This window comes from Castanea sativa, chromosome 10 (assembly GCF_040712315.1).
Source record: "Castanea sativa cultivar Marrone di Chiusa Pesio chromosome 10, ASM4071231v1".
Lineage (NCBI taxonomy): Eukaryota > Viridiplantae > Streptophyta > Magnoliopsida > Fagales > Fagaceae > Castanea > Castanea sativa.
In genome coordinates, this window is record NC_134022.1 from 24,988,652 (window position 1) to 25,004,445 (window position 15,794).

Genomic DNA, 15,794 nt, shown 5'->3' on the forward strand with positions numbered 1-15,794 from the left:
GTCCATGTTAACTACAAGTCCACAAATAAAGAAGGTTCTAATCAATCCATGCAAATTCAATAAATAAGATTTTTTTGCCTTCAGAGCTCTTACGATTAAATTCAAATCCTTTCTCTATATATACAAATCCAAAGGCAATTCAAAGTAATTCATCCCTACGAATTTACCAAACAGTTGCTGGCCATATAGCATCTCCTGCCCTCCCAATCTAATTAGTTGGAAGTCATCAGAACAGCCTTATTGCCCTAGGGTTCTTTCAGCAATAATATGGAAATATACTTTAAATACAAACTCGTTCCTCCCACAAGAATTCAAATGGGGAAAAATTTTTTGATTGAAAGGATGCTCATTTAAAAAGTAAATAAATAATTCATTAAACATATAGGATTGAGATGAGTAGGAAGAAAATACCCCTCGGCGAACATAAACGTCTCATATTCCTTTCTAAATTATACTTGAATTATTCCTCCAAAAGAAGATCAAGCAAAAATCAGTGAATCCTTGGTATAATTTCTGCTCTATGTCGAGACACAATATGCCCGATCTAATAAACAAGGATAAAGTTAAGCTACAAAATTGATTGTAGCCTTAAGCTATAACCTTACTTAATATCATTAACATTACTACATGTTTTGAAGTCTAATCATTAGATTGCATGTTTTTTACACTCTTAATACACATGTAAGATCAATAATTTATTTTTTAATTGCAAAGTTTGTCAACAAAGCACTCTGTTGAGCACTTTGTTTGTCATGTATGCATTTTCTGTAAGTGGGTTGATAGCAAAGACCAAAATAAAAATAAATTTCTGTTGTGAGCTTCGGGACCTACGTACAGAAAATCAACTTGCAGATTTGGTGTAGGCAAAAGATCCTTCTAACGTGTTTTTAGCCGAGACATGAACAAATAAAGCAAGGCTAGAATAGGTACAAAGAAGAATTCAATTCAAGAATTTGTTTGAAGTTCCAAGGAAAAATAAAGCGGGAGGTTTGGCGATTTTTTGGAAGGAGGGTTTTCACTTGGATATTGAAACTTTCTCTAAAAACCATATTGATACCACGATCAACAAAAACAAAGAGAACGAATGGAGGTTTACAGGCTTCTATGGGGAACCAAATACACACAAGAGGCATGAATCATGGGTGAAACTACATGCCCTCAAGAACCGTGGCTCTTCCCCATGGTTGTGTGTTAGAGACTTCAATGAGATCACAAGGCAATCTGAAAAATGGGGAGTGCGATCAAGACCAAACAATCAAATGCAATCTTTTCGGGATGCAACCGATGAATGTGGTTTTATGGACTTAGAGTTTGTCAGATTTCCTTTTACTTGGCACAAACATTTTGCCGAGTTCACTGTGTGGGAGAGACTAGACCGATCATTGGCTACCAACGAGTGGTTCTTGATGTTTCTAGGTACAAATGTACACCACCTTAATGTAACAACATCTGATCACAAAGCCTTATGGATTGCAGCTTCTAAAAAACTTTCTGCTTCAAATAAATGTGGATGACCGAGAAGGGATGTAGTGACACAATTGAGGTAGTTTGGAGTGAGAGTACATCTGACCTGTGGGATTCAACAGTGTTAAATAAAATTGACAAGTGTGGAAAGGAGCTGTCTTGGTGGAGTAAGAAGTTCTTTGGCAATGTCCAAAAGCAATTGGAAACTAAAAGAAAACAACTGAAAAGGGTTGAACAGGTGGCCCTTCAGACTGGTGACTCAAGCCGCATGAAGCTCTTAGAAGATGAAGTGAACCTGCTAATTGATAGGGAGGCCAAGATGTGGCGGTAGCAGTCTAAGGTTTTATGGCTCCACAATGGTGATCGAAATACTCGATTCCTCCATAGCAAAGTCTAATAGTGGCGTCGAAGAAACTGCATTACCAAACTGCATAATGCTAATGGCAGGTGGTGTTCTCGGCAAGACCAAGTAAATGCCACTATTGTCAACTTCTATCAAACTCTCTTCACCACGGAAAATCCCAGCAATTATGAGGTGGTTGATTCAATTCTGACAGTGGTGACTGATGAGATGAATGAGATGCTTCTGGCAGATTTCACTCTTGAGGAAGTGGAGGGAGCCTTGAAGCAGATGGCTCCCTTAAAAGCACTTGGCCCGAGTGGCATGCCCCTCTTATTTTACCAAAACTATTGGACTTTGCTTGGTTTTGATGTCGCAACCTCTACTTTGCATTATCTCAATTCGGGTGTTTTACCTCAAGCTCTTATTCATTTATTTATTACATTGATTCCTAAAGTAAAAGATCCAAAATATGTGACGGAGTTCAGGCCAATCAGTTTGAGTAAAGTCTTGTATAGAATTTTTGCTAAAGTTTTAACCAATCGTTTGCAAGTTATTATGCCTCAGCTTATTTTAGAACATCAAAGTGCATTCATGTCTGATTAGTTGATCTCAGATAATATATTGGTGGCATTCGAGACTTTGCATTACATGCGAAATCACAATAAGGGTAAATCTAGTTTTATGGCATTGAAACTTGACATAAGCAAGGCCTATGACAGGGTGAAATGGTTGTATATGGAGAAAGTCTTGATCAAGATGGGATTTCATGATTGATGGGTGAAACTCATGATAGTGTGCATCACAATAGCCTCATACTCAGTTTTGATTAATGGTGAACCCCATGGGCATATCACTCCAACAAAAGGATTGCACCAAGGAGACCCACTATCTCCTTATCTCTTCCTCATGTGCACCAAGGGATTACATGGTTTGATGAATAAGGCAGCCACCAATGGTGCTATCAGGGGTGCTTCTATTTGTCAAAACGGGCCTAAACTATCACACCTTTTTGCAGATGATAGTTTAATCTTCTACACGGCCAAGGAAGATGAATGCCAAGGTTTGCTAGATGTGTTTTCAAAATATGAGAGAGCTTCAGGGAAAAAAAATTAATAGAGCTAAAACCATCCTCTTTTTAGTAAATCTACTATAGCAGATATGCAACTTGTGATCAAGGAGATGCTTGGAGTTAATGTAGTCTAGCAGTATGAGATATACCTTGGTCTCCCCTCCCTTATTGGTTGAAACAAGAAGAGTTTTACACATATTAAACAGCATGTTTGGAAAAAGATTCAAGGATGGGAGGCTAAATTACTTAGCCAAGCAAGGAGGGAAATTTTGATTAAGGCCGTGGCATAGGCTCTCCCAACATACACCATGAATTGTTTTAAACTTCCATCTTCGCTATGCCATGAGATTGAAAGTTTGATTTGTAGGTTCTTTTGAGGACAACGGGGTGACAATCGAAAGATTCATTGGGTAAAGTGGCTGGATTTGTGTAAACCAAAGACACAAGGGGGCATGGGGTTTAAGCACCTCTCCCTGTTCAATGATGCACTTTTGGCTAAACAAATATGGAGACTCCTACATGATACAAATTCTCTATTTTATCAAGTCTTTAAAGCTAAGTTCTTCCCTAATTCCTCAGTAATGGAGGCAAAAGTACCAGCCACGTCTATGTACACATGAAAGAGTATTATGAAGGGGAGTGATGTTATCAAACGAGGTGCAAGGTGGAGGCTAGGCTCGGGTAGATCAATCCACATATGGGGGAAAATTGGCTACCTTCCAAAGCTACACCCAAAGTAGTCTCACCAAGGGTTGAGGGGAGTAACTTGTCCATGGATAGTGACTTGATAGAACCCGTATACAAGGTATGGAAGGAGGATGTAGTTGACAGAGTTTTCTACGGATTTGAGGCAAACATCATCAAGAATATACCACTCTGTAGGTCCATACAGGACAATGTCTTGATTTAGCCTTTCAATCCTGATGGAAATTACACTATCAAATTTGGGTATAAGTTCTTGCACGAAGGGAACCTTACTAGTCAGCCATGCTTGTCTGATATCAAGGTGTTGAAGCCATTATGGAAAAGAATTTGGGGTCTCCACGTCCCAAATAAAATTAAGCACTTGGCATGGAGAGCATGTAAAAACTCTCTGCCCACCAAAATGAACCTGGTTTGCCGTAAGATCATCACTGAAGCCTGCTATGATGCTTGCAATTTGCATCAGGAAGACACTGTCCATGCCTTATTCCAATGTCCAACCTTGCGGCCTTTATGGAGTAGTATGGCAAAATGGAACCATAGCACACTCATGGCGTGCACCTCTTTCATTGACATGTTTTATTTCATTTTTGCAGGTAATAGGGAGCCAGACCTGTTTGCTGTTGTAGTCTGGTCATTGTGGAATCGGCGTAACAACTTATGAATGGGCAAGCCAGCATTACCACTTGACAAGGTGCTGGAGTTTGCCCGAGAAAGACTAAGTCCTTACTAGGCAACCCAATGTCCTTGCACCCTCAAAAAAGACTAGCTACATCATGGACTACACCTGAGACACACGGCTTCAAAATATTTTGATGGAGCCACATTTGCCGAGGAGGGAACTATTGGAATAGGAGTGGTAATCCGCACTGATGCACGTCTGGTCATGGCCTCACTCACTCAGCAAATCTCCATGCCATCCTCTGTCATTGAAGTTGAAGCCTTGGCAGCAAGGAAGGCTTTGGAGCTTGCATTGGAACTTGGTTTCGACGACGTAATACTTGAAGGAGACTTAGAGATCCTTCTCAAGTCATTGATGAACAGCGGCAGCAAACTAGCCCTCTATGGAAACCTTACATCAGATATTCTCTTCCTTATATCCCAATTCTCAAAAATTGGTCTATCTTTTGTACCGGGACATTGTAGTAGGTTAGCGCATTCCCTAGCAAGGAGAGCATCCATTACTCCTCTAATGTCCGTTTGGATGGGAGAAATACCACCAGACCTTACCTCTGTATTCTTGGCTGATTTAAACAGCTCCCCTTAATGATAAATCTCAGCTTTGCTTCTCAAAAAAAAAAAAAAAGATAGATAGATTGGCACAAAATCAATTTAAGAACCAAAATGAGATTAGGCTCAAAATGTAGGGACCAAAGTGTATTTTTGACTATAGTTTTTGCACAAAGCGGTCACTATGCCTTTGTGAATTATGACCACATATATTTCTTCATTAGTTCCATGTGATAAAAAAGTGTCCCATCATAATACACATGCAAGATCAATTATTTGTTTTTTAATTGCAAAGTTTGTCAACAAAGCACTCTATTGAGTACTCTGTTTGTCACGTATGCATTTTCTATAAGTGAGTTGATGGCAGGGACTAAAATAAAAATAATTTTTTGTTTTTAAGAACTCAGATAGACACAAAATAAATTTAAACAAAACGAAATTAAGCTCAAAATGTAAGGAGCAAAGTGTATTTTCGGCTATAATTTTTGCACAAAGCAGTCACCATGCCTTTGTGAATTATGACCACATATATTTCTTCATTATTTCCATGTGATAAAAAAAGTGTCCCATCATCCATTGTTTTACATTATCTTCTTTATCCAAAAAAAAAAAAAAAAAAAGATGCCATAGACACTAGCCCACCATTTCCATAATTGCAATTTTGCCAGCAGAATCCCTTTTTTCACATCTAATTCTATCATGTGATATTAGCACTTTATTAGTTTATTTCACTTTGACTTTTTTTTTTGGGTGAAAAGATGATTCATTAACAAAAATTAAAGAACTACAATCAGTTCATGATATATCCTATTAGAGTACAAACCATTAAGGTCGTCCTCAATAATATTTTCCATGTCCTCAATAATATTGAGTACAAACCATCATATCCTATTAAAAGAAGAGAAATCTGCCTCTTGCATAAAACTCAACCCAGCTTTGACTAGGTCGATAATAAACATACAAAAAATAGGAAGAAGGATTTGAAAAATAGATGAAGTTTTTGGTGCCCAGACTCGATAGACTTATTGCCATCAATCATTGCAGTCTGTAGATAAAAATTAACTTTGTACTCTAGATACAAATTGGAAAATACTAACAGATGCTTTTAGGGTAATAGTTAATAATTTATTTAAAGAAAAATTTGTTAATTATTTCTCTAAAAACACCTATTAACAAAACCTATAAAAAAAAATTAAGATTTTAAAAAACTGTATATAAAAGTCTAAAATTAAAAATTTAATACTAAAAACTAATACAAAACACATACTTAATATTCTTAAAAAAAATGTGGGACTCCAATTTGTAAAGTTAACAAAGAAAATCTCAACTTTTCAAGGAATCTCTTAACTTTTCCACTGTGGCATAAAGTTAACAAATCTACACCATTTATTCAATTTGTACACTTTTGGGCCTTTCCTTTGCACACTTTTTGAGGTTAGAGTACTTTACAGTCTACCGTCATTAACTAGAGATAGTATAATTGAGTTTAATCAATGCTTGAATTTCTTACTCCACGTTGTGCTAGGGTAATGTGGGCAAGTTGTGGTATAAGTTGTTTTAGTTTATATGACACTAGCATAATTTCATCCTAACCATATTAGTTATAATGTTCACAAATCATTTTCATTTATTCATTATTGTCAGTTCATAAACTGTGTGCTTTTTAAAAAAATAAATAAATTGTGCATTTTTTTCTCAAAAAAAAAGAGTAAAATCTCACGGCTAGAATCATTTTTTCATAATCGCTAAACATTTTATGCATGATGAAGTGTCAATTTAGATACAAGGCCTTAAACATGTACTCCACCTTTATTTATTTGATCATTAAATTGTTGAAAAGTAATTTAGATCCCATATTTGAAATTGAGAGGATTTAATAGTACTCGTTGCCTATAAAAAAAATGGTACTCATTGGATTAACTAATTATACAATATACAAAATATTTCTAGTTAATTATCACAAATTATGCAAATCATCAATTATAAAAGCAATAAGAAATAAAGTAATTCGAGATATTTATTAGTAATAAAGTGGAAAACTTATGGACACGACTAAAAAGAATATGCACTATCAGACATCACTATTATTTTATAGGCTGATTTTACCGGCCTTCATTAATAAAAATCATTATCTTTCTTCTAAAAAAAAAAAGAAAAGAAAAGAAAAAAAATCAATCGAACATGTGGTGGGTCTAAAATAATAAACTATAAAACCACATATTTAAAATGCACGTGATGACAAGATGATGGTGGGCCATGTAGAAATTAAATAAAATCATAATTGCGGGGACGCGAAAAATGGCAGATTGAAAATAATACACGTGATATCAGTCTGATGCATTCCGGACAAATCGAAACGACAAATAAACATAGTAATGTGGACCGTCAACTTTGATGCATGGTCCCTAAAGGATAAAGCAATAAGTTGTATATGCACGTATTGGTTGTATACGATAAGTTTATTTATTGATATATATATATATATATATATATTTTTTCCTTTCATTGTACAAAAAAAAAAAATCTTTTGTGTGAATTGGTTGACTCATGCCATCTTAGGACAATGAGTTATAATATACTACGTGTATCATTTGAGAAACACACACATATATATAAGAAAAAGAGATGAGATAAGAGAATACACTCATACGTCAACAACAAAACTGCATGCGGCAGTTAGTATCGCGGAGCAAGTGATAAACACTTTCTTAATATCACACCTTACCGATGTGGAACGACTCAACAACACTAAATATCATTTTTTTTAGAACACACACACACACACACACACACATATATATATATATATATATATATATATATATATAAGGGAAGGGGATGAAAATGGGTTTATCACTTACTCCACGACACTAACTGCTGCATGCAGTTTGGTATTGGCGTGTGAGTGTATTCCCTTATCTCATCCTGCTTTCCCTATATATGTGTGTGTGTCTGTGTTTCTAAAAAAAATACTATGTGTATTATTGGGGGCCATAATGAATGACGTTTCTTGAATTGTTTAACTCATACTAAATATCATGTAAATGATACGAGAATTCTTACCACTAAGTCACACTTCCACCATGATAACTCATCATGATATATATTAAAAAGAGAAAGAGAACTTTATTGTTATTTTTAGATGAGGGAGAGCACTTTAATTCAAACTATCATTTACTTGTTCAACCAGTAATAAGACAAATGATCTAAAAGAAGAGTATTCTTATAAAATAAATAAATAAATAATAAAAGAAATGTATTGAATCCGATTTCGTACTATTTTATAATTATGAGCATAATTTAATTAACATATAACAATCCAATGTTTTCTGAGGCATGGAAAACGACCAATGTTGCAATAATTATTGTTAGAATAAATTACCCAAACTTCCTTTAAAATTTGGAGGAATGAGTGAATGAAACTCCACTTTAAACCTTAAGGTAAATGAAATTTTTATTCTTTAAGGTTTGAGGAAATCAACACACTAGTTGTTTTATTAATAAATAATAACATAATAGAATATGTTTTAATGGTAAGAATGCCAATTCTATTAGTGAATTTCTTCTTTTGGTTTGGAAATCCTCATATTGGTTTGGAAATTTTTGAGTTTTCCATTTCATCACTATATTATTGCATTCTTTATTTATTGCTTTTAGCTGGTGACTTACTCGTGAATCTATGATAATTAACATAAAATAACTGAATTATATAATTGGTTTAAATTGTTTAAGTTATTATTCCGCAGTAATCAGCCAATGAGTCTAAATTTAACCCAAAAATTTTCATGAGAGTTTGAAATGCGAAAAATTCTAGGACCATAACTTAATTCACAATATTTGTCACAATTGTCCATATGACAAACTATGAATGGTGGAAAAAAATAAAGTAGGTCTATGTAAAAGTGACATATAACCAATCATAATTTTTCACATAAGATATTTGTGGTAAAAGTTGTAACATTTAGTACATTCACATCGGTAGAACTAAAAATTTTTAGCATTTAATACCTCAAAAAGTTATTTTATCCATTTTAACACAAAATTTCACAACAAACCTTGCATCAATTCTCTTATTTTTTCATCAGCTAAACACTATTCATTTTTTTATTAATTTCTTTCTCGTTTCCTCTCTCCCTCTTTGCCAAGAAAACCCAATAAAAGGCTCAAATGTAATAAAGTAATAGTGTTTTTTTATATATTATATTTCTTCTTACTACAGTGAACTATTAGTACTCTTGGCAGTTCTCGGTAATAAGTTGCCAAAACAATTTGACTTTTACACTATTGATGTTGGACATTTTTTTGAAGTTTTAAGGTGATAAAAATAACTTTATAGATAGCTTTTTAACTACTCTATTGCTGATGCTCTTAGTAACAGAATTACTCTTGAAATGCATTGTTCATTTTCTGAAAGCTAATATCTTATAGTGACTAATCAGATGAGAAATGAGTAAGAGATTCTCTTCATCCTTAGTGGGCTTGAGTTTTATAGTGCGTCAATCATGGTCCTGTCATGGAGTATCAGTGGCCAAGGCATACTTTCTTATGGAGCATTTTAATATTAATGAAATAAAATGAATAAATATTATATCCTAAATATAAAAATGTGAAAATGAATATGGAAGACGAGGAATTAGTGAAAATGTTTAATCTCATATTGAAAGGAAAAAAATTATTTATTACTTTTAATTGTAGTGATTAATGGGCTTATATGAATTAACTCAGATATTGAGTTAGATATGTACGCAAGGGAGAGGTGAAGGGTGAAGGTAGAGGTTCTTGACAATGAATAATGTTATTTTTGGTGTCTCTTCTTGACAAGTCAGAGAAGGTCCAAATAGTATTATGTAATTTTTTAATTTAAGTTAATAATATTCAGAGTATTATTCAGTTTTTCGTTATATTATTTTCATTATTATTGTGTTTGCACCAACACTTTTCACTTTCTACACCGTATATACTATACCATCCATACGATAGTTCTACGCTACTGATAGTATTACCATTTCTTCTATAAATTATGATTTCCTAGCTCTTTCAACTCACCAATCCCTCTCTCTTTTTCTCCTTCTCTCTCTGTGTCTCTGGAAATATGGTAGCTTTTAGAGTTGTGTGTGTGTTTCTTTCTGCTCTCATGCTGCTTAATGCACAACAAAGAAATGGTGCATTAACAGCACGGACACAAAAAATGATAGTTAAGATCAACGAAGATGGCCCTTATTTGGGGTTGTTGATTCCAAACCTATATGAAATGGACCCTCTTCTTGAATCTTCAAACTACACGGCTACCAACACCATAGATGTTGCTGGTATATAATGATAGACATACTGAAAATATTTTAATGGGTAGTTTTTTTTTTTTTTTTTTTTTTGGGATAAAAATATTGAATAGAATGTTCATTTCAGTATTTGTTCTAAATCCATTATTTACTATCCTCCCTTCACTATTTCTTTTGTGTTCACAGGAAGAAGATTTCGGTTTGGAACCATTGGTGAAAAGAAAGTCATACTAGTTATGACTGGACTGAGCATGGTATATTACAAATTTCTTTTTGACTTTCTTTCCTCTGGTGGTTCACCCACTTTTCTAATTTTCTCATCTACTTTAAAATTTAGTTAAAGTTCTTAGTTCTCTCTCTCTCTCTCATATTTATATTTTTCTATACCTAGATAAATGCGGGCATTACTACTCAGCTTTTGTTGAGCCTTTTCAACGTAGAGGGAGTAGTGCATTATGGCATAGCAGGAAATGCGAACCCATCCCTCAATATTGGAGATGTGACCATCCCTGAATATTGGGCACATGGCGCTCTTTGGAGTTGGCAGGTTATAAATTTCTACCTTTAAATCCAAATGAGTTTGAGGATCTTTTTGCGTATAACTTTCTTTCTCAATAGTTAATTTTGCACAAAGGCAAATTCTATAATGTTTTTTTTTGATCTACAGGCAAATAATATAATTAGATGTGATATCAATGCCAAAAAATGAAATGTGTGTAGCAATTTGAGTAATGCTACATTTATAAACTATTTTATAATATTTTTATAAACGGTTGATGTAGCCAGTTTCTTATTGGTTTTTATTTCATCATCAATATCATTTTTTTTTATTTACTAATAACCACTTACCACATCATTAGTTTATAAAATTTTTTGTAAAAAAATTTGTATTTCTAACATTACTCGTAGCAATTTTATACAATAATTTTCCTTTGACTTACTTTTGGCGTTATTACGACATGTGGTATATTTTCTTGTACATTCTAATTAAACACATTGATCATTAAATTTTAAGAACTCTATTGTAGAATTATTCTGAAAAAACATAAAGGATAAATGGAACAATGAATTATTCTGTAGTACAATTATTCATTTAGCTATATAAAATAAAGTAATGTTGATTTTGCTAATGTTTGTCATATGGTGCAGAGGTATGGGTTAGGTCCTGACGATGAGCTACCCCTGGAATCAGCTGGAGATTACACAAGGAACATTGGGTACTTAAAATTTGCAAATTATACAGTAAATGTCACAGAAGGTAGCCCATATGACAATCTCTTGAACAATATTTGGTATCAACCTGAGGAAGTTTTCCCAGTAGATGGGACTCCTGAGGAAAGACAGCATGCCTTTTGGGTCGCTGTTGATCCCCACTACTATGAAATCTCAAAACAGCTTGAGGTAAATTACTTATCTGTGTTCTTTTTAAATTTTTTTGGGTTTAATTACTTCATTTTTTTTCTTCAATTTATATAAATTTTTTAAGTGATAATTATAATATGCTGTTAATTCCTTAACTCAAACTCTTTGCCATTTTTTTTCTTGTTGAGAGAATCCCTTCGCCAATTTAACTACAAAGCTCTTGACCATTTTATATAATATAAGTATTTTATTCTCATCAATCATAACATTGATCAGTGGATCAGCTATATGTTTATTTCTGAGAAAGCGCATTCAAACCAATATTGATTTAAAAAATAATTAATACACTAACCAATAATGGTCATGCCTTCGTCAAAAAAAAAAAAAAAACCATGGTCATGCCTTCGTGTATTAATTTTCACTTCTTTATTCTTAATGACAAATTGGTCGGAGAATGGGTAATGTTAGAGAGATATATTCGCTTTGTCATATTTTGGTGATTTTTTATTTTATTTTATTAAATATTGTTAGAAGAGTTCTACCATTACAGTAGGGGTGTCAATGTTCGACCCAACTCGCGAACACGACATGGGTTTTTTCGGGTTAAGATTGGGCCTTAATGGGTTTGGGTCATAAACGGGTTGACCCGAAAGCAACACGATAAAAAACGTGTCATAAGCGGGTCAACTTGCGTAACCCGCAATAGACATGTTTGACACGCCAATTTATTTATGTCAACCCGAAGTGACCCACTTAACACAACCCGTTTAACTCGTATAACAAATAAATATTTATTTTATTTTAGATTTTTCAAATACCTTTTATATCCAACATATATTTTAAATTTAAAAAGAAAAGTGAGTAATACAAAAATTTACAAGGGATATAATTGAAAATTGAAATTTTACAAACCCTAGATCTCTAAACCCTACAAACCCTAAACCTCTAAACCTTTATAAATATCTATTTAAAAAAAAAAAAAAAAATCAGCCATACTACACTACTACTCTTCTCACGCCAATTCTCAAACTCAAGTCTTAAGCCGGTTATTTCTCTCTCTCTCTCTCTCTCTCTCTCTCTCTCTCTCTCATGTGTTTTTTTTTGTGCATAATGTTATTTTTTGAAGTGTGTTTCATATGTTGCAGATTGTAGAATTAAAAAGTGTTTGTGACAGAAAATAATAATAAAACGTCAAGAACAATGTTTATATTTGTATTGTAATGTGTTATTTATTTGCATTTTATGAACTATGTAGGTATAGATGGAGGAAACCAATAATAGCAACATGTCAAGAACATCTAAAAAAATTATTTCTAGATGGATGATATATTTAATATTATGCAGGTTAAAATAGGTTGTGTTACATTCGTATCAACTCAACATGACTCGTTTATTAAGCTTGTTAAATGGGTTGGGTCAGGTCAACCCGCCTTATTAACAGGTCGGGTTAGGGTTGAAGGATCCTGACACGATTATTAAATGGGTTGGGTTAGAGTTGGACCATTTAATCGAATACCTCTACCTCAACATAACACGAACCCGACACACTAACCCGAATTGATACCTTTACCATTACTCCTCTATCATTATAACAAAATCTTACAACATTTTTGACAATAAATTGAGTGTGAACCCACCATAAATAAATAAAATAATAATAATAAAGCACATTTTTTTAGTAAAAAAAAATAGTAATATTAGTGTTTTAAATCGGGTTTATAATATATTATTTAACCAAAATACAGCTATAAAAAGACCTAATCTTTGTAGTTATAGATTGAGATTATAAACAGTGGACACTAGACACACACAACCAATGTGAGATAAACATAATTTTTTTTAGTAAACAGTAATACTTATTAAAACAAACACAAAAATAGTAATATTAGTGTGAGATTTTATTGTATGACTTTATGTTGTTTGAAAGGTTAATACACACAATATTAATAACTTTCCTAATTTATCTTATGCTTTATTTCAAATTTCATTAGCATTAATTCCCTTTAAAAAAAACGAACATGACATTTTCAATGACCTCATTTCATATGAGCTTAAAAAATGAATAATAATTTTGAAAGCTATCTTTTTTTATCAAAGATAAGATATTAAAAGTCTCAGAAAAAAAAAAAGATAATAAAAAATATCCTCTTAATTAAAAGGTTAGCTTTTGGACACAAAACCCACCAAAAGGACAAGAAAAGCCTGCATCAACATGTGTAATATGTCTCCAATCCGGATGGAACCAATTATATCTAAAGAGATATGGGAACATATTCCCTTCTATCAACAAATATGCATTTTCCTCAACCAAAAAAAAAAAAAAAAATATATATATATATATATATATATATATATATATATATATATATACATACAAATATGCATTGGGTTCCATAAAAATTGGATGCCAACCATGTAACTTTAAATCCAAAATAACAGCTTTATACTTCAAGTAGTTGGCATTCATCGACATTTTCAATAGAGTCAATTAAAATTCAAATAAAAATTTATCATATAATTGAAAAAGTAAAAAAAAGAAAAAGAAAAAGAAAAAGAAAGAAGGCAATTCAACTCCATCTTCGTCGAGTTTCTTAAAAGAAGTCCCAAATTATTCTCTCCCTTAATTAATGTCTTCTCGGCGCTGCCTTTGGTCCCCTTAAACGTTCCATGATTAACCCAAAACGAATCTTCTAGTTGACCAAAGTCTAATCCCTTTCAACCTTTTGCCATATTGAAACCGACAATCTATTACCATTGCACACTCTTGGTACGATGGTCACTCCACAAGTATAAGTGCTTGTGAGGTGTGGGGGGCAAGGACCGGGGTTTAAGTCTCCAAGAGGAAGCTTCACACATATATACACTTAAATTGAGCTAGAGTAGAAATTCTATCTTGTAAAAAAAAAAAAAAAAAAAAAAAAAACCGACAATCCATTAAATACCTCACCAAGAAGCTTGGCCCCTTTATTTGACCCACCAGGGCCACAAGGTCACTTACAACTTGTTACATGTCGTCGCTACCATCTCAACACCTATTAAACAATAACCTCATGTCAAAGACATGTATATCCTTATGTGGGAATGAAAAGCAAACCAAATGATAGAAACAAGTATAATATACGGATATTTTAGCCAAAAAAAAGAGAGTATAATATACGGATATTTTTATGAGCTGGGTTGGCATGGAGATTCATCAAAAAAAAAAAAAGGTTGGCATGGAAATAAGTTACTGGCTTCTTTTTTATTTTTTTTTATAAAATTGACGTGACAATTTTGTACACATTCTAGTCATTGCACATGTTTAGTTTGAGGAGATATATATGCTCCCATATATCATGCATGGTATGTGGGGCTAGCTACTTTTTATATTTTCTTACAAGGAAAAAACAAACAATCTCACTCTTCTAGAAATGTTTTCTTACCATACCATTTATGAATGTATATGTTATAACTAAATGGCATTGTTCAGTTTCCTCATAGAAGAAAACTTGGATTCCACATTCAAATCTTCCAACCCAAATCTTAGAAGCTAATTTAAAAAAAAAAAAAAACAATACATGTATTTTGCTGGTGCCCTAAAAATTAAGTTCCTTGAATGTTCAGGACCTTGTTCTAGAAGGTTGCATTAACTCAACGACATGCTTGACCACAACACCAAAGGTGACCAGGGTCCAAAGAGGAACAAGTGCAAGCATTTACCTAGACAATGCTGCGTACCGAAGCTTCATCTATAACAAATTCAATGTAAGCCCTGTGGACTTGGAAAGTGCTTCTGTAGCATTGATATGTCTTCAACAAAGGAAACCTTTCATCGCTATTAGGGCTCTCTCGGACTTGGCTGGCGGAGGCTCTGCTGACTCAAACGAGGCTGACACCTTTACATCCCTTGCTGCCACTAATTCAGTGACTGTTGTTTTGAAGTTTATCGAACTATTGGCGGCAGTCAATTCCAAATCAAGCACCGGCTATGCTTATTATTAGGGATGAGTGTGTGTATTGCTCCTAATATCTTCTTGGTATATTAATGGGAGGCATGTCCATATATCCTTGTTCATGTACGTGACTTTGAATTTAAATAAAGGGGTATTGTGAAAATAAAGTAAAAAGTCTAAAAAAAAAATTTTAGCTAGTGATCTAGACAATTTCTTTCGAAAGAAAAAAAAAATTATTGTAGAGTCATTGGGCCCAAGAATATGTGTGAGGTGGCCCAAGAGTATTCTTTGGGCTAAGGGCCCAATTCGAGGACACTGAATGATCCGAGGATATATGAATGTCAACTCACAAAGCAATACTAAATAGTAAAGAGGTAATGTCTGAACAAGTATGTTTAAGAAGATGGTCCGAG

At 33.5% G+C, this 15,794-nt stretch overlaps 1 protein-coding gene across 1 annotated transcript; it reads left to right on the forward strand.

Annotated features, from left to right (window-relative positions):
• The first annotated feature begins 9,858 nt into the window (after positions 1–9,858).
• On the forward strand, positions 9,859–15,555 carry LOC142613999 (bark storage protein A-like). The gene is made up of 5 exons (XM_075786525.1): positions 9,859–10,117; positions 10,274–10,341; positions 10,479–10,634; positions 11,237–11,488; positions 15,053–15,555. Exons 1-5 carry the CDS (start codon positions 9,901–9,903, stop codon positions 15,428–15,430), a joined length of 1,071 nt encoding a protein of 356 aa, XP_075642640.1. The 5' UTR covers positions 9,859–9,900; the 3' UTR covers positions 15,431–15,555.
• The last annotated feature ends 239 nt before the right edge of the window (positions 15,556–15,794 follow it).